The following is a 23,501-nucleotide window of genomic DNA, read 5'->3' as shown; positions in this document are numbered from 1 at the left end:
CACTTTGCAATTAGCGTTGACCGTTAGTTTTTTTGACGAAACTATAAAAAAAAGGACTACTTCAGCGACATTTTCATGTATTAATTATGGATCCATTTTTTTAAAAACGAATATTTTGGGCTAATCTGATTATATGTATAAGATCAATATTGACCTTTACTCTATTAGGAATAGAGTACTTTATTATGAATAGAGTAACATTGATGTCAAAGAGTGTGAAAAAATAAAATATATGAAGAAAACACAAAATTAAATAGGACTATGAAATATGAAGGTCATAGACTCATAGAAGCTGAAATAAATATTTAATATCTTTAAAATTTGTTAAGGCCTATGGTCCACGCCCCATAATGGCTCTGTCTTTGTAGTATAAAGCAAAGGTCCACATAACATTTGACCATGACTATAACATCGAAAAATTTAATTTCTATGAAAAAAACAAAATATTCTTATCATTTGACCTTGACTATAATACACTAATTCATTGCAGCCACTAGCACTTTAGCCAAGTCATCTATATATATCCCTTCACCAATTTTATGACATACTCCAAAAATATGGGATCCTTACAAAAGCAAGCCATGAACGAACCTCTTCTCCACTCCAAGACGGAAGCCAGCTCGGAGCTCGAACGAATTCTATCGGACGCCACCTCGCCCCCTTTGCTCCGCTACCAAAAAGCCCTCGTAATCGAGATGAGGTACCTTTTCGGCCTGGCCGGCCCGGGTATCATAGTCTATTTACTAAACTTCGTTACTTGGACGTCCACTCAAGTATTATGCGGCCACATCGGAAATATCGAGCTCGCCGCCGCCTCTCTCGGCAACGAGGGCGTCCAGCTCCTCGCCTACGGCCTCATGGTAATTTTAATTGACCCAATTAACACTATTTTTTTTCCTCGAGAAATATAATTTCTCATATATATATGTGCGCGTTACATAATCAACATTATTAACGTTAATGTTTATTCGATCAATTATATATTAATTTTCATTTTTTAGAAGATAAGTTAAGATTTAGAGTATCTTATTTCCTCATATACTCTAAAATCTAATTACAGAGAATAGAATATGTGAATTAATCATTTTAAAAAAAGCAAATAAAAACTATTGGGGTCCTGAGAATATAAAACATACTTTATCAATAATATTTTTTTATGTATAATAATTTAAACACAAGCAAACACAGAACATTGATGTCAATGGGCCTCACTATTTCAGTTTATTATATACTCTTTACGTACGGCATTAAGAGTTCTATTTGAGTTCGACACGAATTTTAAAAAGAAAGTGGATGAAATAAGATAGCGGAACGTCCTACCCATTTGTATATTCCATTAGTTTTATATGTGGGTGGGATGTATGATCTAACTACCATTCAAAGTAAAAGTGAACCGGAACTCATAATCGCAGATTGACTAAAATTGTAAATCGAAATAGGAGTAACTAATAGCGGATAAAATACTCCTATATTTTTAATAAATAATCAAAAATTAAATTTGATGAAAAAACAAAAAAAAAAATTATTTTCAAGCATCACGTTTGACCTTGACTACATAATAGTGCCTCATACACATCAACTATAATACTACTAGCTTTAAATATATCAAAACAATAATCCTTGGTAGCCACGTCATCTATATATACCCCTTCACACCAATTTTGTGACATACCTCACAATTCACAAATATGGGCTCCTTACAAAACCAATCCATGAACGAACCTCTTCTCCACTCCAAGACGCCGCCGCCGTCTCCGCCAGCGGTGGAGACGGAAGCCAGCTCAGAGCTCGAACGAATTCTATCCGACCCCACCCTGCCCCCTTCGCGCCGCTATCAAAAAGCCCTCATAATCGAGATGAGGTACCTTTTCCGGCTGGCCGGCCCCGCCGTCATAGTCTATTTGCTAAACAACATTACTTCAATGTCCACTCAAATATTCTGCGGCCACCTCGGTAATATCGAGCTCGCCGCCGTTTCCCTCGGCAACGAGGGCATCCAGCTCCTCTGCTACGGCCTGATGGTAATTTTAATTGACGTGACACTATTTCATATGTGCGCGTTACGCTATTTATTTTATGTTGTATACCAAACAGACTGTAACTGCTTATGCAGGCACAGACTGTTTGGCCATAAAAACTGTTACTAGTAAGTACAGTCTCATTCATTGAAGCTTACCTGATAATATTGTTAAATACAGTTGGGAATGGGGAGCGCGGTGGAGACGCTGTGCGGGCAGGCGTACGGGGCCCACCAGTACGGGATGCTGGGGATATATATGCAGAGATCGACGGTTTTACTGATGCTGACTGGGATTCCGTTAACGGTGGTTTACGTGTTATCGGAGCCGATCCTGCTCTTCCTGGGGCAGGCTCCCGAGCTGGCCTCGGCGGCTTCGCTGTTCGTGTACGGGCTGATCCCGCAGATCTTCGCGTACGCGGCCAACTTCGCGATACAGAAGTTCCTGCAGGCGCAGAGCATCGTGAACCCGAGCGCGTACATATCGGCGGCGGCGCTGGTGGTGCACGTCGTGCTGACGTGGGCGGCGCTCTTCGTGTTCGGGTGGGGCCTGCTGGGGGCGTCGCTGGTGCTGAGCTTCTCGTGGTGGGTGATCGCGGGGGCGCAGTTCGTGTACATCGTGAGGTCGGACAGGTGCCGGATGACGTGGACCGGGTTCAGCCCGGCCGCGTTCACCGGGCTGTGGGATTTTTTTAAGCTGTCGGCCGCGTCGGCCGTCATGCTCTGCCTTGAGACGTGGTATTTTCAGGTGCTGGTGCTCGTCGCCGGCCTGCTTCCCGACCCCGAAATCGCATTGGACTCTCTGGCTATTTGGTAATGTTTTTAGTATCCTGTCGCGGTAGGGCCGAAAAACTTTATTAAATTTGATTTTTTAAATTGGCCAACTACTTTTGAAGGATAATCATGTTGAATTTTAATTGTTAGAATACCAATTTTTGTGTTAAAATAATATTTTGGACAAAGGAAAATTAATCATTGGAATTTTCGTATATCTTCTACTACTTTTTAGATAGTTTGATTTAATTTTGTGTCGGCTATAGCAATCAGACAGGCATATGTCTCTTTTATGATGATGATGACAAAACCGCTCCATAGATATGCATAAGTTCAAATCAGAGTAATCTTAGATTCTTAGTAAATGTCTAAAAATAACTTTTATTTATTTATTTATTTATTAGTATGATATATATCCAATGAAAAAATAATTCCAGCATATAATATTTGTATATATTCAGTATTTTTAATTTTGTTATGGTTATAATTATTAAATGTAGTGGGACGCTTCTTGGATGGGTTTTCATGGTGTCAGTAGGGTTCAACGCCGCAGTAAGGTTCGTATGAGATTGCATTTTTTATTGGTACAAATAATTATATTGGTTTTTTTCAATGTTAATGTTGTGAAAGAATAGAGCAATTGTGTAATCGAGATAAACAGAAAGGTAAAGAGACACGGAATTTACGTGGTTCACCAACATTGCATTGGCTACGTCCACTGGCGGAAACGAAGAACAGATTGTATTCACAGTACAGACGCCCTACTTCTATATAAATAAGCACACAGCCGACGGGCTAGGCCCAAAATTAAGACCTAAAGCAGAAACATGTTGAGACTTGAGACTGCCGTTCGGCTAGTGGAAACTATACTGATTCAAGGCATACTAACAATTAATTTGTCAAAATGCGTTGTATTTCTACTATGTTTCTCTATAAATATTTATTTATATTCTTTATTGTGTTTACTTTTGTATAATAGTGTGAGGGTTAGCAATGAACTCGGTGCCGGGCACCCAAGATCCGCGGCTTTTAGCGTGGTGGTGGCGACCGGAACATCACTACTAGTGGCGGTGGTATTTGCCATTGTCACTTTTTTCCTTCGCCACAAAATCAGCTATGCATTCACCTCGGGCGAAGTTGTGTCCAACGCTGTCGCAGACCTTACGCCAATCCTCGCTGGCGCCATCGTGCTCAACGGAATCCAGCCTGTTTTATCTGGTAAATACTACTCTTAAATCATCTTAGTCATGGTCATGCATTGAAATATATTTATAAGATGGCTATATACATAGAGAAAAATGTTATGCAACCTGTTTTATATGAGCATTATTATTAAGAATTTCCTAAATTTATTAATCTATGTTAATAATATTATTTTGCTTTCATACTTTTAAAACCTTAAAACTAGTATTAGTGAAATACTTATATAAAAATCGAAGCTCAATTTTATCTGTTCATATTTATTTGAAGTTATAAAAATTAATAAATCATATATATGTAATTTTATCAAACTAATAACAAATATAATATTTTTGAGACATTAGAATGAAAATAATTGTGTAAAAACTTACAATATGCATCATAATATTTCTCAGTTCTCTTTCTCTCTATATATGGCTAATGCTGGCAATTATTTTTTCAATAATTGAGTTAAAATTTTCTATATATAGAACCCTAGATTTCACATTCATGAAAATGGAATCTATGTAGAGATCTCAATAATTGACACTGGGATGTGTTATCTTACTTCATTAAATCTTAGATACTGAATTTGTTACTTTATTATATATATGTGTCGTGTGTGAGTGATTGAGTGTGGAACTGCTCTAGTGTTAATTAAAAAATATATAATCTTCATCACCTAACACATACTACTTTTTATTAATTTAAAAATTTGTCGCTTTCATTTACATTTATATAGAGTCCAGAATTTCAGAGTCATCAACTTTGTAATAAATAGCTCAACAAGTAATATTTGTCGAGGAATATAAATAGCTCATGTTTATTTAATTAATAAACATGAGTGACAGCCATAACATAGATCTAACTCACTGATTCAAGATCATGTATGCCTAAATAGAGTAATCAATCAATAAATTGAAATATTCGACATGTATTGAGATATGATACCACAACCACTTTTGTATGTATAAAACTTAATCTATTATAAAAAAAAATTAACCCAATTGTTTATCTTATTTTTGTTAATTTTTTATAGTGATTTTGTGTATAATTAATGTTTTTTTATTGTTTATATCTTGATTTCGTTGTTTTTTTTTGTTTCTAATTTAAACTGCTATTGTACAACTATTTGTAGCACGTTTAATTTTTTATTCAAGCATATTTTAATGTACAAATATTAACATATATGGTTGTGTTCATATATTTTTGAAGGGGTAGCTGTTGGATGTGGATGGCAAGCATTTGTTGCATATGTAAATGTGGGTTGTTACTATTTTGTTGGTATCCCTATCGGAGCAGTTCTTGGCTTCACTTTCAACCTTGGTGCTAAGGTAATTAATTATTCTACTTTTTATGCTTTTTAATATTTAAGTTTATTGTTAGAAAATTATATACTTATATAAAGATTTCTAGATAAATTTGATTTAAATTCGGAAGTGTAGTAAAGTAACATAGTTGATAAAACCAAGTATGGGTCAGCCCATCTCATCAAAAAACTTCATTAAATTCGTACTTTGAGATTTGCAGTGCTTGAAGTGTGTATGGAGTTCGAGGCCCTACCAAGCTTATTTAAAAAATATTAGTTTATAAAGTTTTGAATTATATATGAATTGCTGTACAAAAACCACTATCGTTATTTAATTTACCTAAAAAATATATTTTAAAATAAAATTTAGATTACATAGCTCATATAGTATTTTTTTTCTGTGTACGCCCATGTCAACGCCTCTACCTTCTAATGTCAGCGACGCATTTTGTCAATATGTTTGATCCACGATATTCGTTTTCTGGATCCGATAATTCTAAAATTTTGATTTTGCAGGGAATATGGTCAGGGATGCTAGGAGGCACACTAATGCAGACATTGATATTGATTTGGGTGACTGCTCGTACCGATTGGGATAAAGAGGTAATTTGCATTGTTCCAATTTCTTTATTAAAAGAAATTTTCAATAATAATCAAATATTTGTCATGGTTTACACAAATAAATTAATCTTGAGTATTTTCGCTTAGTCCTAATTTTGATTTTTAAACAGTTTCCTTCAAATTTGTGAAGGATGCAAGGGTCCTAAATAAAAAATTCTTGTTGAAAAATATTGATTTAGAGATAATTTTGAATAACTTTTCACAAATAGTTTTCCAAGTTGGTTAGTTTCATTATTGTTGTTCACATAAATACATCAACTTAATTATAATTATTTGTCGTAGTCATAAAGTGGGGTTCGATATCGATTGAACCTATATATTTTCAATCAAATCATTATAGCAAAAATATTTCTCATTGTCGTTTGTTTTTACCTAATGAAAAAGAAATGTTTAAAGCTCAACGTCACTTCCGGTTTATAGATTTGTCGTATTGAATTATTTGATGGTTTCATTAGATGAATGCCAAATTACCTCCATCCTATAATAATTTTCATTCAGAATATGAATTTTAAGAAATGTAAAAAAGATTTGGTTGAAAAATTTAGTAGAATGTGAGACCTACTTTTTTATATTAGCTTTATAATAAAATATGAGTGAAGTGAGTTAGTAGAATGTGAGATCTACTTACCATTTATAGTAAAAATGAAGTGACACAATTATTATGGGATGAACCGATATGAAAAAGAGTGACAATTATTCTAGGACGGAGGGAGTATTATTTTTGGAGAATTATTATTTGAGCGTGACTTTTAACCACCACCCCAGTATAAAACTATATAATACTCCCTCTTTTTCAAGATAGATATCACACTTGAGTGACGACACAAGATTTTAGAAGCAGTATAATTGTTGTTCAATTGTTTTTTACAATTGATAAATATTTAAATAAAAAAGTAAAATTGTTGTTCAATTTTTGCCTCTAAATTATTTTGGTGAGAAGAATGGAGAGAAATAAATCAATAATCATAATCTCTAATCACAATTAGTGGGAGATGATAAGTATGTAATGCATTTGAACATCAATTAGAATATTAATCATTATTATATTCATGAATATGTACTTATATAACTTTATATGACTAGCTATAATTTGCATGCATAGTTTTATTGATTGTTTATGGTATCTTAGTTAGGGTTGGTTAAACTAATTGTCAATTTGTGTTGAATTTCTTGAAATTTTCAGGTGGAGAAAGCTAGCGATCGAATAGATAAATGGAATAATACGAAGGAGAGATTTTCAGTTGAATGATTACACATATTTTGTGGAATATTGAAATTGGCACGTCAATTTGTCATGAGGAATTAATTTTTTATGTTATGTACCACATGTTTAGATTTGTAGACATTAAATTTGTTTACTTATTTATATGAGGTTTGAACTATACATTAATATTCCTTCAGTCCTGCAAGAGTATACATTTTTTTCTTTATTTTTAGTCTGTTCTACAGAAGTATGTATTTTCTAATTTGAAAATTCTTTTATCTCGATTATGGCGTGACCCATAAACATTGATATAATAAATAGGAGTAGCAAATACGAGAAAGAGTTCGACATCAACACCACATTAAATAATCGAATGCAACAAAAAAGAAAACTCCTACGACGGCACAACAACATAAAAGGGGGGCCTCCCCAAGCCGCAACGTTGTCGAAAAACATCTCCTAATAAGCAAAGGAAATCAAGCACAAAAAACCAACATGGTGAGTAACAACTATTCTCAATTTCAACAACATGGTGGGAATAATAAGTTGATCCATGTTTCCACTTTGAGGATGATGTAAAGTAATTCCAATTACACACTTGTATCTTGGATTCAAGAAAATCAACCCACAAAATTTTGAACAATAGGACATATATATATTGTTACCAATTTAACGAGGAGCAGAGTCACAGTATATAATTAAGCAGTGTAGAATAGGTAAAAGCAAATGTTCCATAGAAAATCACCATAGAAGAAGTCATGTTGTTAACTAAGACAAAAAAAAATATAAATAAATGGAAAATACACACACATCTTCATCCAACCAAGGATGTAATGACCACATATAGTAAAAACGGAAAAGCATGAAACATAGAGACAACAATTAAACCAAGTTACCAAATACACCTATCCAACCGAACACCACCAAGTTAATCTCACTTTATTATTAGTCTTACATATAAATTTGATTCATAAAATACCAATAAATATAAAGATAAGTATTTATTATAACTATTTGATCAATCGTCATATTTCCCTCCAAAATGGCATTTTGTATAAATATTTCCAAAACTCTCCTAAACTTTAGACATAACATCTCCTAAGAAACTAAGAACAACAACAAAAACATTTGCAATCTACTCTTCATTCACCTCACAAATATGGGATCATTACACAACCAAGCCATGAAAGAACCTAGCTCGGAGCTCGAACTAATTCTATCCAACACCACTCTGCCCCCTTCGCGCCGCTATCAGAAAGCCCTCGTAATCGAGATGAAGTACCTTTTCCGGCTGGCCGGCCCCACCGTCACAGACTCATAGTCTATTTACTAAGCTTCGTTACTTCAATGTCCACTCAAATATTCTGCAAGCCACCTCGGAAATGTCGAGCTCGCCACCACCTCCCTCAGCACCGAGGGCATCCAGCAACTCGCCTACGGCCTCATGGTAATTTTAATTTACAATAAACTATTTTTTTCTCAAAAAATATAACTTTTACTTATTAGTACTAACAAATAGTCTCTGTTGACAAAACTGTTTGACCACAAAATCGGTTACTGTCTCATTTATTGAAGCATAGCTGATATGATTTTCGACTGCAACTTTGACTCTAGTTGGAAATGGGGAGCGCGGTGGAGACCCTGTGCGGGCAGGCATACGGGGCCTCGCGCGTCTGCGATGCTCTGCCCTGAGACGTGGTATTTTCAGGTGATAGTGCTCATCGCCGGCTTGCTTCCCGCCCTGGAAATCGCATTGGCCTCTTTAGCTATATGGTAGTAGTGTTTTTTTTATCCTGGTGTGATATGGCCGAAAAACTCTATTAAATTCTGTTTTTTAACTAGCCAATGCATATAGAGATATTAGTGCAGCTCGCAATATGTGGGCTCGCTAGAAATTTCTAGGCCGATCAGATTAACCTGCACTCAATTAGCTTGCAGCATGAATAGGACTGACACGAAATCTGACGGATTAAACTTAAGTGCAACTATTGTTTATTGTTCCGTATGTTTGACACTTAGTTCAACAGTTTATGATATAAATCTAAACAAAAATAAAGCCTTCAATTTTATAATATTAAATATACATATACTTTAGATTTTAATAAATATGAGTAGTAGATAATTAAAATTAAAAAATTTATATTCACTATAAAATATATTTTAAAACACGCGTACGTTTCAAATGTTCCTATTTTTAGGGGACGGAGGGAGTATTATTTTTCCAAAACAAGTGCAGAAAATGAAATGTGTCTGTTGAGGCGGAATAGGGGGAGTACTTATTTTTAAAAAATCAAAACTCAATTGAATATGTTCTTCATTTATTTAAAGTTATAAAAAAATTAATAAATCATACTTATGTGTAATATTTTTTGAAATATTTTTCGATATCAGTTCTCTTTCTCCTATATATGGCTAATGCGGGCAATTATATTTCAATAATTGAGTAAAAGATATCTATATATAGAACCCTAGGTTTCACTTTCACATTTCATGAAAATGGAATCTTATGAAGAGAATCTTAGATTCTAAATTTGTTTTTATATGTAAATATGTCGGGTGTGCGCGAGGAACTATTGTATTTTTAATTTAAATGACTACACTTTTTTATTATAAAATCTCGCTTTCAATCCAGTATCATACTTTAATACAGTATAAAAGACTAAAAGTCTAAAACCCATTGTGTGGCATTGATAAAAATATAATTTCAGTAATCAGTGTACTATTTAATCAACATGTGTGACAACCAGAACATATAATTCATTATTCCGAATCGAGTATTCAATCAATAATTCAAATTCGAAATTTATTAGATATGTTGTACTTTTAAGTTAAAACCAAATTTGTTCTATTACAAGGATAAAAAAAAAATCGCATGTAACATATTAACCTTCATAAATTTTTTTAAAAGGTGGAATCTCAATTTAACATATGATTTTATTTCCGCTGTTTTTTTTTTAAGTAGTAGTTTTGTCACGACAGCACTTTCTAAGGATAGAAAGTCCGGTTGATCGCGACTAGGGGAGGATGAAAGAAGCGGGGTAAAAAGACGAAAAATTGTTGCACAACAGAACTTGAACTGAAATAACTTGGAATGTATAATTCAGAGTGCATGATACAAGAGAACATATTCTCGACTTTTGTATTGCAGCGGAAGAGTCAAGAGCAGATGACATCGTGTATGGAGACACGACGCATCCAAGTACTATTTTATCAAAGGATCTTCATCGTCTGTGCCCAACACTGGCCGCCGTCATCACTGCTCAACTTGCACATTTTTAAAACATATGCAAGGCTAAGTACTTGGTGTACTCAGTGGACACATGCCGAAATATTTATTTTCATAAAAACTGGTTTATGTCAAGCCATTCCTAAGTGAACTCGGGGTTTTACTTAAAAGATCCGAGAGCACTAAAAGCATTTTTCTTTTCCTTTGTCAAAAGCGATCCGTCGATCTATTTTCCTAGAACATATGCCGTATCCGAACTAACTCTTGGTGAACTGGAATGTATGGACTCATCCCACTTACAAACCCAAATTCAACTAACTTCTGGTGAACCGGAATGTATGGGCTCGTTCCACTTATAAACCCGAATTCAACTAAAACAGAAACTCCTGGTCTAGTACAGATAGGCATTTGTTCAAAACAAAACATGACTTAACATAACCTTTGTAACTTTATTTTTCTCATAAACTTTTTTGAAACATAAACTCATTTTTCTTTTATCAAAAGCCGAACACATAACTTTCACGACTTCATTTTTCTCGTAACATATTTGGACCAAAACTCATTTTTATCAATCAAAGCCGAACACAAATATCAACAAAAGCTAACTGTTCATCATGAGCACTCGTTAAGTAACACATAACATCATACTATAAATCACATCACTTTCACTTTATGCAAATAGCACTTTTCATAAAACTGCACATTAAATAGAAAGCTCGCATGTCTTAAATAGAAAGCGCACCAAATACTTTTCATAAAAGCTGAAATTTTAACAGAAAGCCCACGTAAAATACTTCTCGTAAAAATTGTAAACATACTGTAAACTGAAAGCTCACTAAAATACTTTAGTTCGAAAGCTCACCTCGTTCACTTAAAACTCCTTAACTTGGTTTTTCTTTACTCGCAGTCGCAGAGATAGCCTTTTGAAAGCAAACAGCATACTAATAAGACTCAAGAAATTCTTATACTTTAATTAGAATGCATGCCTCTAATTAATCATAACCCAAGAACTTAATTAGAATTCCGGCTCGAAACCAAACTAATTTGCAACTCCGGTCCTCATGAATTAATTCCATCCGGCCCAATCTTCGGTTAAATAAGTCGGCCCTCCTGTCCAAAATCAGGTCATTCTTTATTTAATTCTAATAATCTGGCAGCCTATCTTCCTTTGTAACTTCTTTAGGCCCAATTTGAATTAATTCCTTAGCCCAAAATACAAAATTTAAGAATTAGTCCAAATAGTACTACCTCCACCCTTACGTGAGTCGATACGATATATCATATCGTAAACGTAGTATCGTGTATCGTATTGAAAATATCGATATGAAAGAATTTCATATCGTTATCGTATGAAAAGGTTCTATATATCCAACTTTCAATATGGATAATATCAATATTATTATCGTATCGATATTTCGATATATAGTTAAGAATGATATATCAAAGATCGATACGATATATCGAAATATCGTTATCGTATCGAATGCCTGTATATCGAAAAATATAATTTCAAAAATGAAAAATAACACAAAAATTAATAAAACTTCAACACAATAAAATAAATAGTGTTCTTATCTCCATAATCAAAATACAACACAACCAAGTCTAAAAAAAAACACCATAAAGTTTGAACAATATTTACATATTTTTATAATTTTTTAAACTTAAATATGTATTGAATTTATATATATTTCGATATGTACTATATATATCGTATATTCGCTATAAAACGATATATCGCGATATAAGGAAATTAATATCGTTATCGTATCGAAAACTTACGATACGGTATCGCATCGTATCGAAAATTACGATATACCGAAAATTCGATAATTTTTTGATATTTTTCAATACGATTCGAGCGATATATCATTTTGTCAGTATTTTTTCCTAGCCCTACGGCTCCACCATCGGTCCTTCTCCCCCAAATCACTCTCATTTCACTTTTCCTCAACTCCATCTTCCCCAAAAATCCATTTGCTCAAATCAACAAGCTGTAAAGGAGTCAACTCCTCCTTCTTCTCGTCCTACTCTCTGCACCGTCGCTGGAGAGCGCTTCTCGCTCCCTTTCTCTTATTCTTGTTTCATTTATGTGCTAAAGCTCTAAGAGTTGCTACTGTCATGAGGTTTCTATGTTCTTGAGCCTAGCATGATGTTCGAAATAAGGCGGAGGGAGATGGTGGTGGGCTAGTATTTATAGCCAAATTCCTTGGCATTTTGTAAATGTGGCTAATTTGGGATAAAGATTCTTCCTCTTTTGAATTTGAGCTTAAAGCTTCTGTGCCTAAATTGGTGTAAGATTGGGGAAAGGAAATCCTTGGCTGACTCATAAATCTCGATCTTGTGGGGAAAAATCTAGCTCACCATCTATTGGTCCTTTGTCTCATTTCTATTTTGTGTGGTCCTTGGGTAGAAATAAAAGCTGTCTCTGGCAGCTTGCATAGTACAGCTTGATCACTACCTCTATTTTGAAAAAGGACTCTTTGGATGGAGGAATCTAACCAATTTGGTACATCTTGGCAAGGTGGAACTTGATATCTCGTGGTTGTCTTAAAATCGACAAAGGAAGAGAAGATGACTCATGCTCAAGCTTTCCTTTTTCCATTACCACTTTTAGCTAGAGTCAAATTCCTAGACTAAGGCTTTTAGAGTAGTAAATCACTTTTCGTATATACTCCATCCGTCCTCTATTAGGAGTCACTCTTTGACCGGACACGGGTTTTAAGAAATGTAAAGAAAAGTTGATTGAAAAAGTTAGTGGAATGTGAGACCCATTTTTTTTATATTGGTTTTATAATAAAATGTGAGTGAATTGAGTTAGTGGAATGTGAGACCTACTTACTATTTATGGTAAAAATGAAGTGTGACTCTTAATTGGGGACGGACCGAAATGGAAAAGTGTGACTCTTAATGAGGGACGGAGGGAGTGTATACATATATATATATGAGTGTTTAGATTTCCCTCCGTCCCACAAAAGATGTCACACTTGTGGGATGACACAGGAGTTTAGGAGGTTTTGTTTTGTGTGTTAGACGGAGAGAGAAAATATAATTTTTATATTAATGTGAGAGAGAACTTTTTCTAAAAATGAAAATGTGACATCTTTTGTCGGACAAACTAAAAAGAAAAGTGTGACATCTTTTATGGGGACGGAGGGAGTACTTTATTTGCTTACTTGGCATTCCTCTTCTACCACAACTTTCAACAATTATAGCTCACCAAATTTGAAGTTCCTTGAACTTTAATTCCATAAAGCTCCAAGTCCTTCTCTTAAGATAAAAGAATCCAACTTAACACGATCAAAATAACTCAAATCGTCTCTTCGTCAAATAATTTTTTTTTATTCTCCAAAATACATGCACGAAAAGTCGGGTTGTTTCAAGTTTTCAATATAATATTTGTTATTGTTTATACACTTTTCTAGTTGATATTGCTAAAGCCATTATCAATTATCTGAATTGCCTTCTATTTCAAGATAGTTGATATATTCATGTTTAAAAGGTTCAAGAAAGAAAGAATAAAATAAGAACGAGAATAAAGTAAAAGAGATAAAAGAAAGAATCAAGAAATAGGAGGATAAAATTATTACGAAATATTTCTATATTAAAGATAATATAGCGTCAATTAGTATCTTTTTTTCTCGTCCTCCATCTGTCATCCATTGCCCGCACACCTCTATCTTCTGACGCTAACAATACATTTTTATTAACTTTCACAAAATTCAAAGGAAAACTCTCACCTTAACAAAAGATCTAATTGTTTAGTTTATTTTAATTCTTTTTTCTTTATAGTGGGTTTTAATATATAATATTTGTTACTTTTTATATGTTGATTTCATTGATTTTTTTGTTGTTTTTGTTGTTTCTATTTTATAAACTGTTATATAAGTACAAACTGTTATATAAGTACAATGTTGCACGTTATATTTTTACTCTATTAGCGTTTTTAATTTTGATGTACGAATAGTAACATACACTGTATAGTTGTTTTCATTTATTAAGGGGTAGCTGTTGGATGTGAATGGCTAGCATTTGTTGCATATGTAAACGTGGTTGTTACTACCTTGTCGGTGTCCCCGCCGGAGTAGTTATTGGCTTCACTTTTAGCCACGATGTCAAGGTAATTAATTAGTAATTTAACTTTTAATGCTATTAAATATTACTCCTTCCGTCCCACTTAATTAGTCTCATTTAAGATGATACATTCATTTTTTTTGAAACTTTATCTCTTCGATTAATACACTACCACTTTTTTCTCATTCTTATTAAAATATTCATCTTTTTTCTCTCTTTATTTTGATACTTACATCCATATTTTCTAAATCCAATTAAACACATTAACATATATAGTTGTGTTCATTTAATAAAGGGTAGCTGTGGGATGTGGATGGCAAGCATTTGTTGCATATGTAAATGTGGTTTGTTAACCTTGTTGGTGTCCCCATCGGAGTAGTTCTTAGGCTTCACTTTTAACTTTGGTGTCAAGGTAATTAATTAGTAGTTCAACTTTTAATGCTTTTAAATATTAATAAGTTTATATAAATGTTTATATCCCTGAGATATCAAAATTTATATGTTGTGTGGAGAGCACATTGTCTAATGGTGGTTGGGATGAAACTATTCAATATCTCGTGGGATATATGAAGTAGCAATGCTTTTCTGTTGTTGGTGTCTTGTTCTTGATTGAGCTGGTGGTGTGGCTTCTGTTGAAGGGTAGCTCGTGGTCGGGTTGTTGTTGGCTTGTAGTTATTCTTTGCTTAGCTTGATGGCTTTTTTGATTTAGTGGCCGGTAAATGGGGGGATTTGCATATTTTTGCTTTGTTCGTTTATTTATTAACGACTATTTTGCTTGTTGCGCTTTCTTGAGCATTTATTTCGTATCAAAAAAAAATATATGAAGGAGCGAGGCTACAAATGCATGTGGTGTACATGTATATACAATTATCAAGGTACATTTAATATAAGGGATGTGATCAAATGAAAACTCTAAATATTGTACAAACTCAAAACTACGATCTGGACCATTGAAAAATGTCAACAGATCACAAAAAAGCATCAACAAGAAAATGTCAACAGAATTTCAACGGTAGTCAATGATTGATGTTGTGTTGATATTGTGTTGATACTGTGTTGACATTAAAATCTTTAAATTTTACATTGTGTTGATATTATATTGAAACTGTGTTGAAGCTGTATTGAGGAGTTTTGAGTTTGTACAATATATAAGTTTGCATTTTATCACTATCATTTAATATAGTGTGTTAATTAATTTGCCATCTATGATCTATCTATATAAATGTATATGATCTAGTTTTAGAACCTTTAAAACCACATTTTCACCTTAGGAAAAACACGATTTTGATTTATGCTAACTATATAATTAAAGTATAATAATCTCTTCTTCCCACGCCAAGTGATTCGTGATATTCCTTTCTTTGTTATCCCACCAGAAATGATCAATTTTTATTTTAAGCATAAAATAAATAATTTGTTCTTTTTACTTTATTCTCATTTTCATTCTCTTCTACTTTATATTCTTTTTCTACTTAACACAATAAATACCATTTTTAAAATTTTATATTTAAATCTCTTAAAATGGAGAGATTGCTAATTTTTATTTTTTTAATTTTATTTTGGACTCTCTAGAGACGTTAATCACTCTATATAAAGTCTCTATTCTTTGTGTGTTTTCTTTATATGTGGGGGATCTTTATCTGCCACTAAAAATAATGCAACCATTTTTTTATCTATATTTTTCTATTTGAATTTTTTTTCCATTAAATTTCGTACCGTTCATTGTAAACTTGATAATGGACAAAGGAATATATGAAGCCAATTTAGACATCCTTGGCTATCGTGTAACGGAATTTATGATTGATTAGACTTGATGATTTGTAGAATTTTAATGTTTTGTAGCTTACCAACTACATTTATCATTCGACTTAACTTTGAAAGATGGAATGGTCTAAATAAAAAAACAATTTAATAATAAAATATATATTCTCTTCGTCCCTAGTAATTTGTCACCATTTTTGACCCGATATGGGTTTAAGAAATGTAATAGAAAGTGAGTTGAAAAAGTTAGTGGCATATGAGTCCTACTTTTATATATTGGTTTTATAATAAAATGTGAATGGATTAGTAAAATTTGGGGTCCATTATATAAAAAATGATAAAAATGAAAGGCGACAAATTTTCAGGGACGGACCAAAATTAAAATAAGTGATAAATTTTCAAGGACAGATGGACCGTACATATCAAATGAGAAAGGAACAAAAGGATTTGAAGCTGCTTTTCATTATGGTTTTGCTACGTTTTGAGCACTGCAAGGCCTGCTGTGTTTTTTTTAACATAGTAGAGGATCCCTTCACCTGTGTATGCTGGCCAGACACAGTTTAAACAATTTGAAAAATCTTATCATTTTGTTTCAGTAATCTTTCTTGACATCTTTAATCAGACTCAAATAATGGTTTCTTCGAGACAAAAGAGCATAATTTAAAATTGAATTTACTAATATTATACTCCATATGTTATATTTACATAATTAGTAACATATTAAAGTTAATGTTTATTCGATTAACTATATATTTGAATATTTATTTTAGAAAATAATCAAAATTTTCATTTTTTACAAGATAAGTCAAGATTTAGAATATCTTATTTCATCATATACTCTGAAATCTAATTACAGAAAATTGAAAATGTGAATTAATAATTTTAGAAAGAGCAAAGAGAAACTATTGGGGTCGTGAAAATAGAAAACATACTTTAATAAATAATAATTTATCCATGTACTATAATAATTTAAACACAAGCAAACACATTAGGGCCACATTATTTATAATAATCATTTTTTTCAGTTTATTATATACTCCCTATGTCCGGCATTATGAGTCCTATTGGGTTCGACACAGATTTTGAAAACGAAAGTAGGTGGTAAAAGATGACAATGCGTAATTAATTTTATAATAAAATGTGATTGGTATGCAGGGTCTACCTATCATCCATTTTAAAAGTGAATCGGAACTCATAATCGCGGATTGACTAAAATGACAAACCGAAACACCTAAAGGAGGACTAAGGGATATATTAAAATACTCCTATATTTTTAATAAATCATCAAAAATTAAATTTAAAGAAAAAGACAAAAAATATACTCATTTTCAAGCATAACGATTTACCTACATAATAGTGTCTCATACACATCAAACTTTAATACTAGCTTTAACTATACCAAAACAATAATCCATGGAATGATGGAAGCCACTAACTCCATGGCCACCTCATCTATATATACCCCTTCACCAATTTTGTGACACACCTCACAAATTATGGATTCCTTACAAAACCAATCCATGAAGGAACCTCTTCTCCACTCCAAGACGCCGCCGCCAGCGGCGGAGACGGAAGCCAGCTCGGAGCTCGAACGAATTCTATCCGATCCCACCCTACCCCCTTTGCGCCGCTATCTAAAAGCCCTCGCAATCGAGATGACGTACCTTTTCCGGCTGGCCGGCCCCGCCGTCATAGTCTATTTGCTAAACAACATTACTTCCGTGTCCGCTCAAATATTCTGCGGCCACCTTGGAAATATCGAACTCGCCGCCTCCTCCCTTGCCAACGGGGGCATCCAGCTCCTCTCCTACGGCCTCATGGTAATTTTTATTGACGTGACACTATTTCATATGCTCGTGTTCCACTAATTATTTTATTTATTTTATGTTGCATACCAAACAGACTGTGTCTGTCTGCTTTATGCAGACACAGTCTGTTTGTGCAGGCACAGTCTGTTTGACCATAAAAACTGTTACTACTACTAGTAAGTACAGTCTGATTCGTTGAAGCTTACCTGACGATATTAATTATGAATACAGCTGGGAATGGGGAGCGCGGTGGAGACGCTGTGCGGGCAGGCGTACGGGGCCCACCAGTACGGGATGCTGGGTATATATATGCAGAGATCGACGGTTTTACTGATGCTGACGGGGATTCCACTGACGGTGGTTTACGTGTTCTCGGAGCCGATCCTGGTCTTCCTGGGGCAGTCGCCGCAGCTGGCCTCGGCGGCTGCGCTGTTCGTGTACGGGCTGATCCCACAGATCTTCGCGTATGCAGCCAACTTCGCGATACAGAAGTTCCTGCAGGCGCAGAGCATCGTGACCCCGAGCGCGTGCATATCGGCGGCGGCGCTGGTGTTGCAAGTCGTGCTGACGTGGGTGGCGCTTTTCGTGTTCGGGTGGGGCCTGCTGGGCGCGTCGCTGGTGCTGAGCTTCTCGTGGTGGGTGATCGCAGGGGCGCAGTTCGTGTACATCGTGAGGTCGGAGAGGTGCCGGATGACGTGGACCGGGTTCAGCCCGGCCGCGTTCACCGGGCTGTGGGATTTCTTTAAGCTGTCGGCCGCGTCGGCCGTCATGCTCTGCCTTGAGACGTGGTATTTTCAGGTGATGGTGCTCATCGCCGGCCTGCTTCCCGACCCCGAAATCGCATTGGACTCTCTGGCTATTTGGTAATGTTTTTAGTATCCTGATGTGATAGGCCGAAAAACTTCATTAAATTTGCCCAACTACTTTTAAGGATAATCATGTTGATTTTGAATTGTGAGAATACTAATCTTTGTGTTGAAAAAATATTTGGACAAAGGATAATTAATTATTGGAATTTTGGTATATCTTCTACTTTTGAGATAATTTCATTTAATTTTATGTTGATTATTCGATTTGTGTAGCAATCAGACAGATTTATGTCTCTTTTTTGATGATGACAAAAATTAATGCATATATAGATATGCATAAGGTCAAATCAAAGTAATCTTAGTAAATGTCTAAAGATAACTTTTATTTAATTAGTTATTTATTAGTATGATATAGTATATATCCAATGAAAAAAAAGATACTAGCATATTATACTATTTGTTTAGATTCATAATTTTGTTATATTTATTAAATGCAGTTTGACGCTTATGGGATGGATTTTCATGGTGTCAGTAGGGTTCAACGCCGCAGTAAGGTTTGTATGAGATTGCATTTTTTATTAGTAGTATCTTTTAAAATAATTACTCCATATTGGTTTTTTTCAATGTTAATTTGTTAAAATGCGTTGTATATATTGCTACTATGTTTCTCTATAGCTATTTGTTTATATTCTTGATTATGTTTACTTTTGTATAATAGTGTAAGGGTTAGCAATGAACTCGGTGCCGGGCACCCAAGATCCGCGGCTTTTAGCGTGGTGGTGGCGACCGGAACATCACTACTGGTGGCGGTGGCATTTGCCATTGTCACTACTTCACTCCGCTACAAAATCAGCTATTTATTCACCCCTGGCGAAGTTGTGTCCAACGCTGTCGCAGACCTTACGCCAGTCCTCGCTGGCGCCATCATACTCAATGGAATCCAGCCTGTTTTAACCGGTAAATATTTAAAAATCATCTTAGTTTGGGTCATGCATTGAAACATAGTTCAACTTTGATCACAACTCGCTAGCTTAGTGATTTCTATAGATGAATTTTAGTGTCAATCGATATATATTATAAGATGGCTATATACATAGAGAAAAATGTTATGCAACCTATTTTATATGAGCATTTTAAGTATGAATTTAATATTTTTTTAGTTTTATATTTTAGTTTGATTTTAAAACTTAAAAATATTATTGAATAATTAGTGTTAATGTAACTTTTATCTGTTCTTCATTTATTTGAAGTTATAAAAAATTAATAAATCATAGTATTAATGTAACTTTATTAGACTAATAATGTAGATAATTTTTTTGATATATTAGAATGAAATAAATGTGCAAAAACTAACAATATGCATCATAATATTTCTCAGTTCTTTTTCACTCTATATATGGCTAATGCTGGCAATTATTTTTCAATAATTGAGTTAAAAATATCTATCTATTGAACCCTAGATTTCACATTCATGAAAATGGAATCTATGTAGTGATCTCAATAATTGAGACTGGGATGTGTTATCTTACTTCATTAAATCTTAATTTGTTAGACGTGTCGTGTGTTGAGTGTGGAACTTAATTAGTGATAAACATATGTGACAGCCAGACATACAATTCACTGATTTCAAATCATGTATGCCTAAATAGAGTAATCAATCAATAATTCAAATATTCGACATGCATTGATATATGATACCACAACCACTTTTATATAAAATTTAATGAATTATAGTGATAAAATAAAAATAAACCCAATTGTTTATCTTATTTTTGTTAGTATTTTTTATAGTGATTTTGAGTATAATATTTTTTTATTGTTTATATCTTGATTTCGTTGTTTTTTTTTTTTTTTTTTTTTTTCTATTTTAAACTGCTCTTGTACAGCTATTTGTAACACGTTTTATTTTTGAATCAATCATATTTTATTCTACTGACATATATAGTTATGCTCATTTATGAAGGGGTAGCTGTTGGGTGTGGATGGCAAGCATTTGTGGCATATGTGAATGTGGGTTGTTTCTATTTTGTGGGTATCCCTGTGGGAGCAGTTCTTGGCTTCACTTTCAACCTTGGTACCAAGGTAATTAATTATTCTACTTTTTATGCACTTTAATATTTAAGTTTATTAGTATAAAATTCTATAGTTATATTAAGGTTTCTGAATTTTACTTTTTAATTTATTAGAGTGCATGCTTCAAATGGAGGATTGTATGAAAAAATGGATTTAATTTCGGCAGTGTCTTAGAGTAACAGAGTTGATGAAACCGCGTGAATAAAAGATAATTATAAGCTAATATTACACGTGGGGTGGGGGTCGACCCATCTCATCGAAAAATCCATTGAATTCGGTCTTTGGAGTTGCGGTTACTCCGACATAACCCTTCAGATTGAGATTATTTTTGTTTTTTGTCTGTCCCATTAGTTGCTTAAAGTGTTCAGGGAGTTTTCTCGTTACGTTTGATCTACGATATTCGTTTTCTGGATCCGATAATATTAAAAAATAATTGATTTTGCAGGGAATATGGTCAGGGATGCTAGGAGGCATGCTCATACAGACATTGATTTTGATTTGGGTGACTGTTCGTACCGATTGGGATAAGGAGGTAATTAATTTTATATCATTGCATTGTTCCAAATTCTTTTTAAAATGAAATCCTCAATAATAATCTAGTATTTGTCACGGTTTGCACAAACAAATTAATCTTGAGTAATTTCTCTTATTCCTAATTTAGATTATTAAAAAAATTTCCTCTAATTTGTTGATGCTGCAAGAGTCATAAATCAAAATTCTTGTTGAAAAAGATTGATTATAATATACTCCCTCCGTCCACCAAAATTTGTCCCATTTTTTCATTTTTGTCCGTCCGCCAAAATTTGTCCCATTCATTTTCACCATTTTTGGTAGTGGATCTCGTATTCCACTAACTAATTCCTACTCACATTTTATTATAAAACTAATATATAAAAGTAGGATCCACAATCCACTAAATTTTTCACCTTACTTTCCATTACATTTCTTAAAACCTGTGCCCGGTTAAACCGGGACGAATTTTCGTGAATGGAGAAGTAATTTCGAGATTACTTTCCCACAAAATATTTTTTCCCAAGTTGGTGAGTTTAATTATTGTCCTATTCTTTCATATAAATACAGCTTATTTGTCGCACTCATAAAGTGGGGCGCGATATCGATTGAACCTTTTTTTCAATCAAATCAATGAAGCAGAATAATATCTCATTGTAGATTTACCTTTTTCTAATGATTTCGTTAAATGAATGACACCTTTACTATTTAACATGAAATTGCCTTCGATTGGAAATCACTACTCCCTTCCTCCGCAAGATAGTGTCCAAGTTTCACTCAGCATGGGTTTTAAGAAATACGAAAAAAAATGAATAGAAAAAGTTAGTGGAATGTAGGTCCCACATTTATTTATTAGTTTTATAATAAAATGTGAGTGTAATGAGGTAGTGGAAAGTAGGATCTATTTACCAAAAATGGAAGGAAAAAAAAACCAAAGTGGACAATATTTTGCGGATGGACCAAATTAACAAAACCGGACAACATTACGGACGGAGGGAGTATTATTTTTGGGGAATAATTATTTGAGTGTTTATAATACTCTCCCTTTTCAAGGTAGATATTATACTTAGAGTGACGACACAATATTTTAGAACAATAAAATTGTTGTTTAAATTTCAGTACAATTGATAAATATTTAAATAGAACAATAAAATTGTTGTTCAATTTTTGCCTCCAAATTATTTTGGTGAAGAATGGAGAGAAATAAATCAATAATTAAAATCTTTAATCAGAATTAGTGGGAGATGATAAGTATGTAATGTATTAGAACATTAATTAGAGTATTAATTCATTATATTTTCATGAATATGTGCTTATAACTTTATATGACTAGCTATAATGTGACATTTTGTGTTGATTTTCTTGAAATTTTCAGGTGGAGAAAGCTAGCGATCGAATAGATAAATGGAATACTACGAAGGAGAAATTTTCAGTTGAATGATTGATATATATTCTGTGGAATATTGAAATTGGCACGTCAATTTGGGATTTGGATCCCCTGCTCGTCAATTTGGGATTTGGATCTCCTGCTGTGGTTGATGGTACTCCTGTGGTTGATGGTACTCCTGCGGTTAGACTCGATCAATTATTATATTATTAAATTTTATTATTAAAATATTAATTTATTTTATTATAAAATAATTATTGTGTGTATATCTCTTGGCACAACAGGGGATCCCTGCCCGTCAATTTGTCCTGAGGAAATAATTTTTTATGTTGTGTACCACATGTTTCGAGTTGTAGACATTAAATTCTATTTACTTATTCATGTGAGGTTTGAATAATAAAATAATATTCCTTCTGTTCTACGAGAGTATGGAGTACTTTCTTTTTATTTTTAGTCTGTTCCACTAAGGTATGTACTTTTTAATTTTAAAACTTCTTTTCTCTCGAATATGGCGTGACCCATAAACACCGAGATGGAGTAATAAATAGGATCAACAAATATGAGAAAGAATTCGACATAAACACCCATATAATAAATAGTAGAACGCAACAAAAAGAAAACGCCTACGACGACACAACAACATAGAAAGGGGGGCCTCCCCAAGCCGCAACCTTGTCGAAAAACATCTCCTAAGCAAAGGAAATCAAGCACAAAAATCGGCATGGTGAGTAACAACTATATTCTCAATT

At 33.7% G+C, this 23,501-nt stretch overlaps 2 protein-coding genes across 4 annotated transcripts; both read left to right on the top strand.

Annotated features, from left to right (window-relative positions):
- The first annotated feature begins 537 nt into the window (after positions 1–537).
- On the top strand, positions 538–7,300 carry LOC125188345 (protein DETOXIFICATION 40-like). Of its 2 annotated transcripts, none has more exons than XM_048085131.2 (7): positions 538–860; positions 2,199–2,830; positions 3,292–3,348; positions 3,771–4,009; positions 5,186–5,304; positions 5,796–5,882; positions 7,084–7,300. In XM_048085131.2, the coding sequence occupies exons 1-7, from the start codon at positions 540–542 to the stop codon at positions 7,147–7,149; spliced, it is 1,521 nt and encodes a 506-aa protein (XP_047941088.1). In that variant the 5' UTR covers positions 538–539; the 3' UTR covers positions 7,150–7,300. The 2 variants fall into 2 exon arrangements, with proteins under 2 accessions (XP_047941088.1, XP_047941087.1); XM_048085130.2 differs by lacking the exon at positions 538–860 and adding an exon at positions 1,052–2,021.
- A 10,315-nt stretch (positions 7,301–17,615) lies between these two features.
- On the top strand, positions 17,616–23,176 carry LOC125190284 (protein DETOXIFICATION 40-like). Of its 2 annotated transcripts, XR_007170883.2 has the most exons (8): positions 17,616–17,985; positions 18,205–18,836; positions 19,280–19,336; positions 19,501–19,739; positions 20,746–20,864; positions 21,301–21,387; positions 22,741–22,935; positions 23,037–23,176. XR_007170883.2 is itself a non-coding variant. In XM_048087550.2 (7 exons), exons 1-7 carry the CDS (start codon positions 17,662–17,664, stop codon positions 22,804–22,806), a joined length of 1,524 nt encoding a protein of 507 aa, XP_047943507.1. In that variant the 5' UTR covers positions 17,616–17,661; the 3' UTR covers positions 22,807–23,176. The 2 variants fall into 2 exon arrangements, 1 of the variants encoding a protein (XP_047943507.1); XM_048087550.2 differs by having other exon boundaries at positions 22,741–23,176.
- Positions 23,177–23,501: the final 325 nt, after the last annotated feature.

This window comes from Salvia hispanica, chromosome 5, assembly GCF_029641045.1.
Source record: "Salvia hispanica isolate PSC_SH4W2 chromosome 5, Shi_PSC_v1, whole genome shotgun sequence".
In the NCBI taxonomy this organism is placed as follows: domain Eukaryota; kingdom Viridiplantae; phylum Streptophyta; class Magnoliopsida; order Lamiales; family Lamiaceae; genus Salvia; species Salvia hispanica.
This window is presented reverse-complemented; position numbering and strand designations above follow the sequence as displayed.

Coding starts and splice junctions, on each gene's coding strand:
- LOC125188345 (XM_048085130.2), top strand. CDS start 1,689: ATGGGCTCCTTACAAAACCAATCCATGAACGAACCTCTTCTCCACTCC. Junction 4,010..5,185: donor AATCCAGCCTGTTTTATCTG/GTAAATACTACT, acceptor ATATTTTTGAAG/GGGTAGCTGTTGGATGTGGA. Junction 5,883..7,083: donor GTACCGATTGGGATAAAGAG/GTAATTTGCATT, acceptor TGAAATTTTCAG/GTGGAGAAAGCTAGCGATCG.
- LOC125190284 (XM_048087550.2), top strand. CDS start 17,662: ATGGATTCCTTACAAAACCAATCCATGAAGGAACCTCTTCTCCACTCC. Junction 17,986..18,204: donor TCCTCTCCTACGGCCTCATG/GTAATTTTTATT, acceptor TTATGAATACAG/CTGGGAATGGGGAGCGCGGT. Junction 18,837..19,279: donor TTGGACTCTCTGGCTATTTG/GTAATGTTTTTA, acceptor TATTAAATGCAG/TTTGACGCTTATGGGATGGA.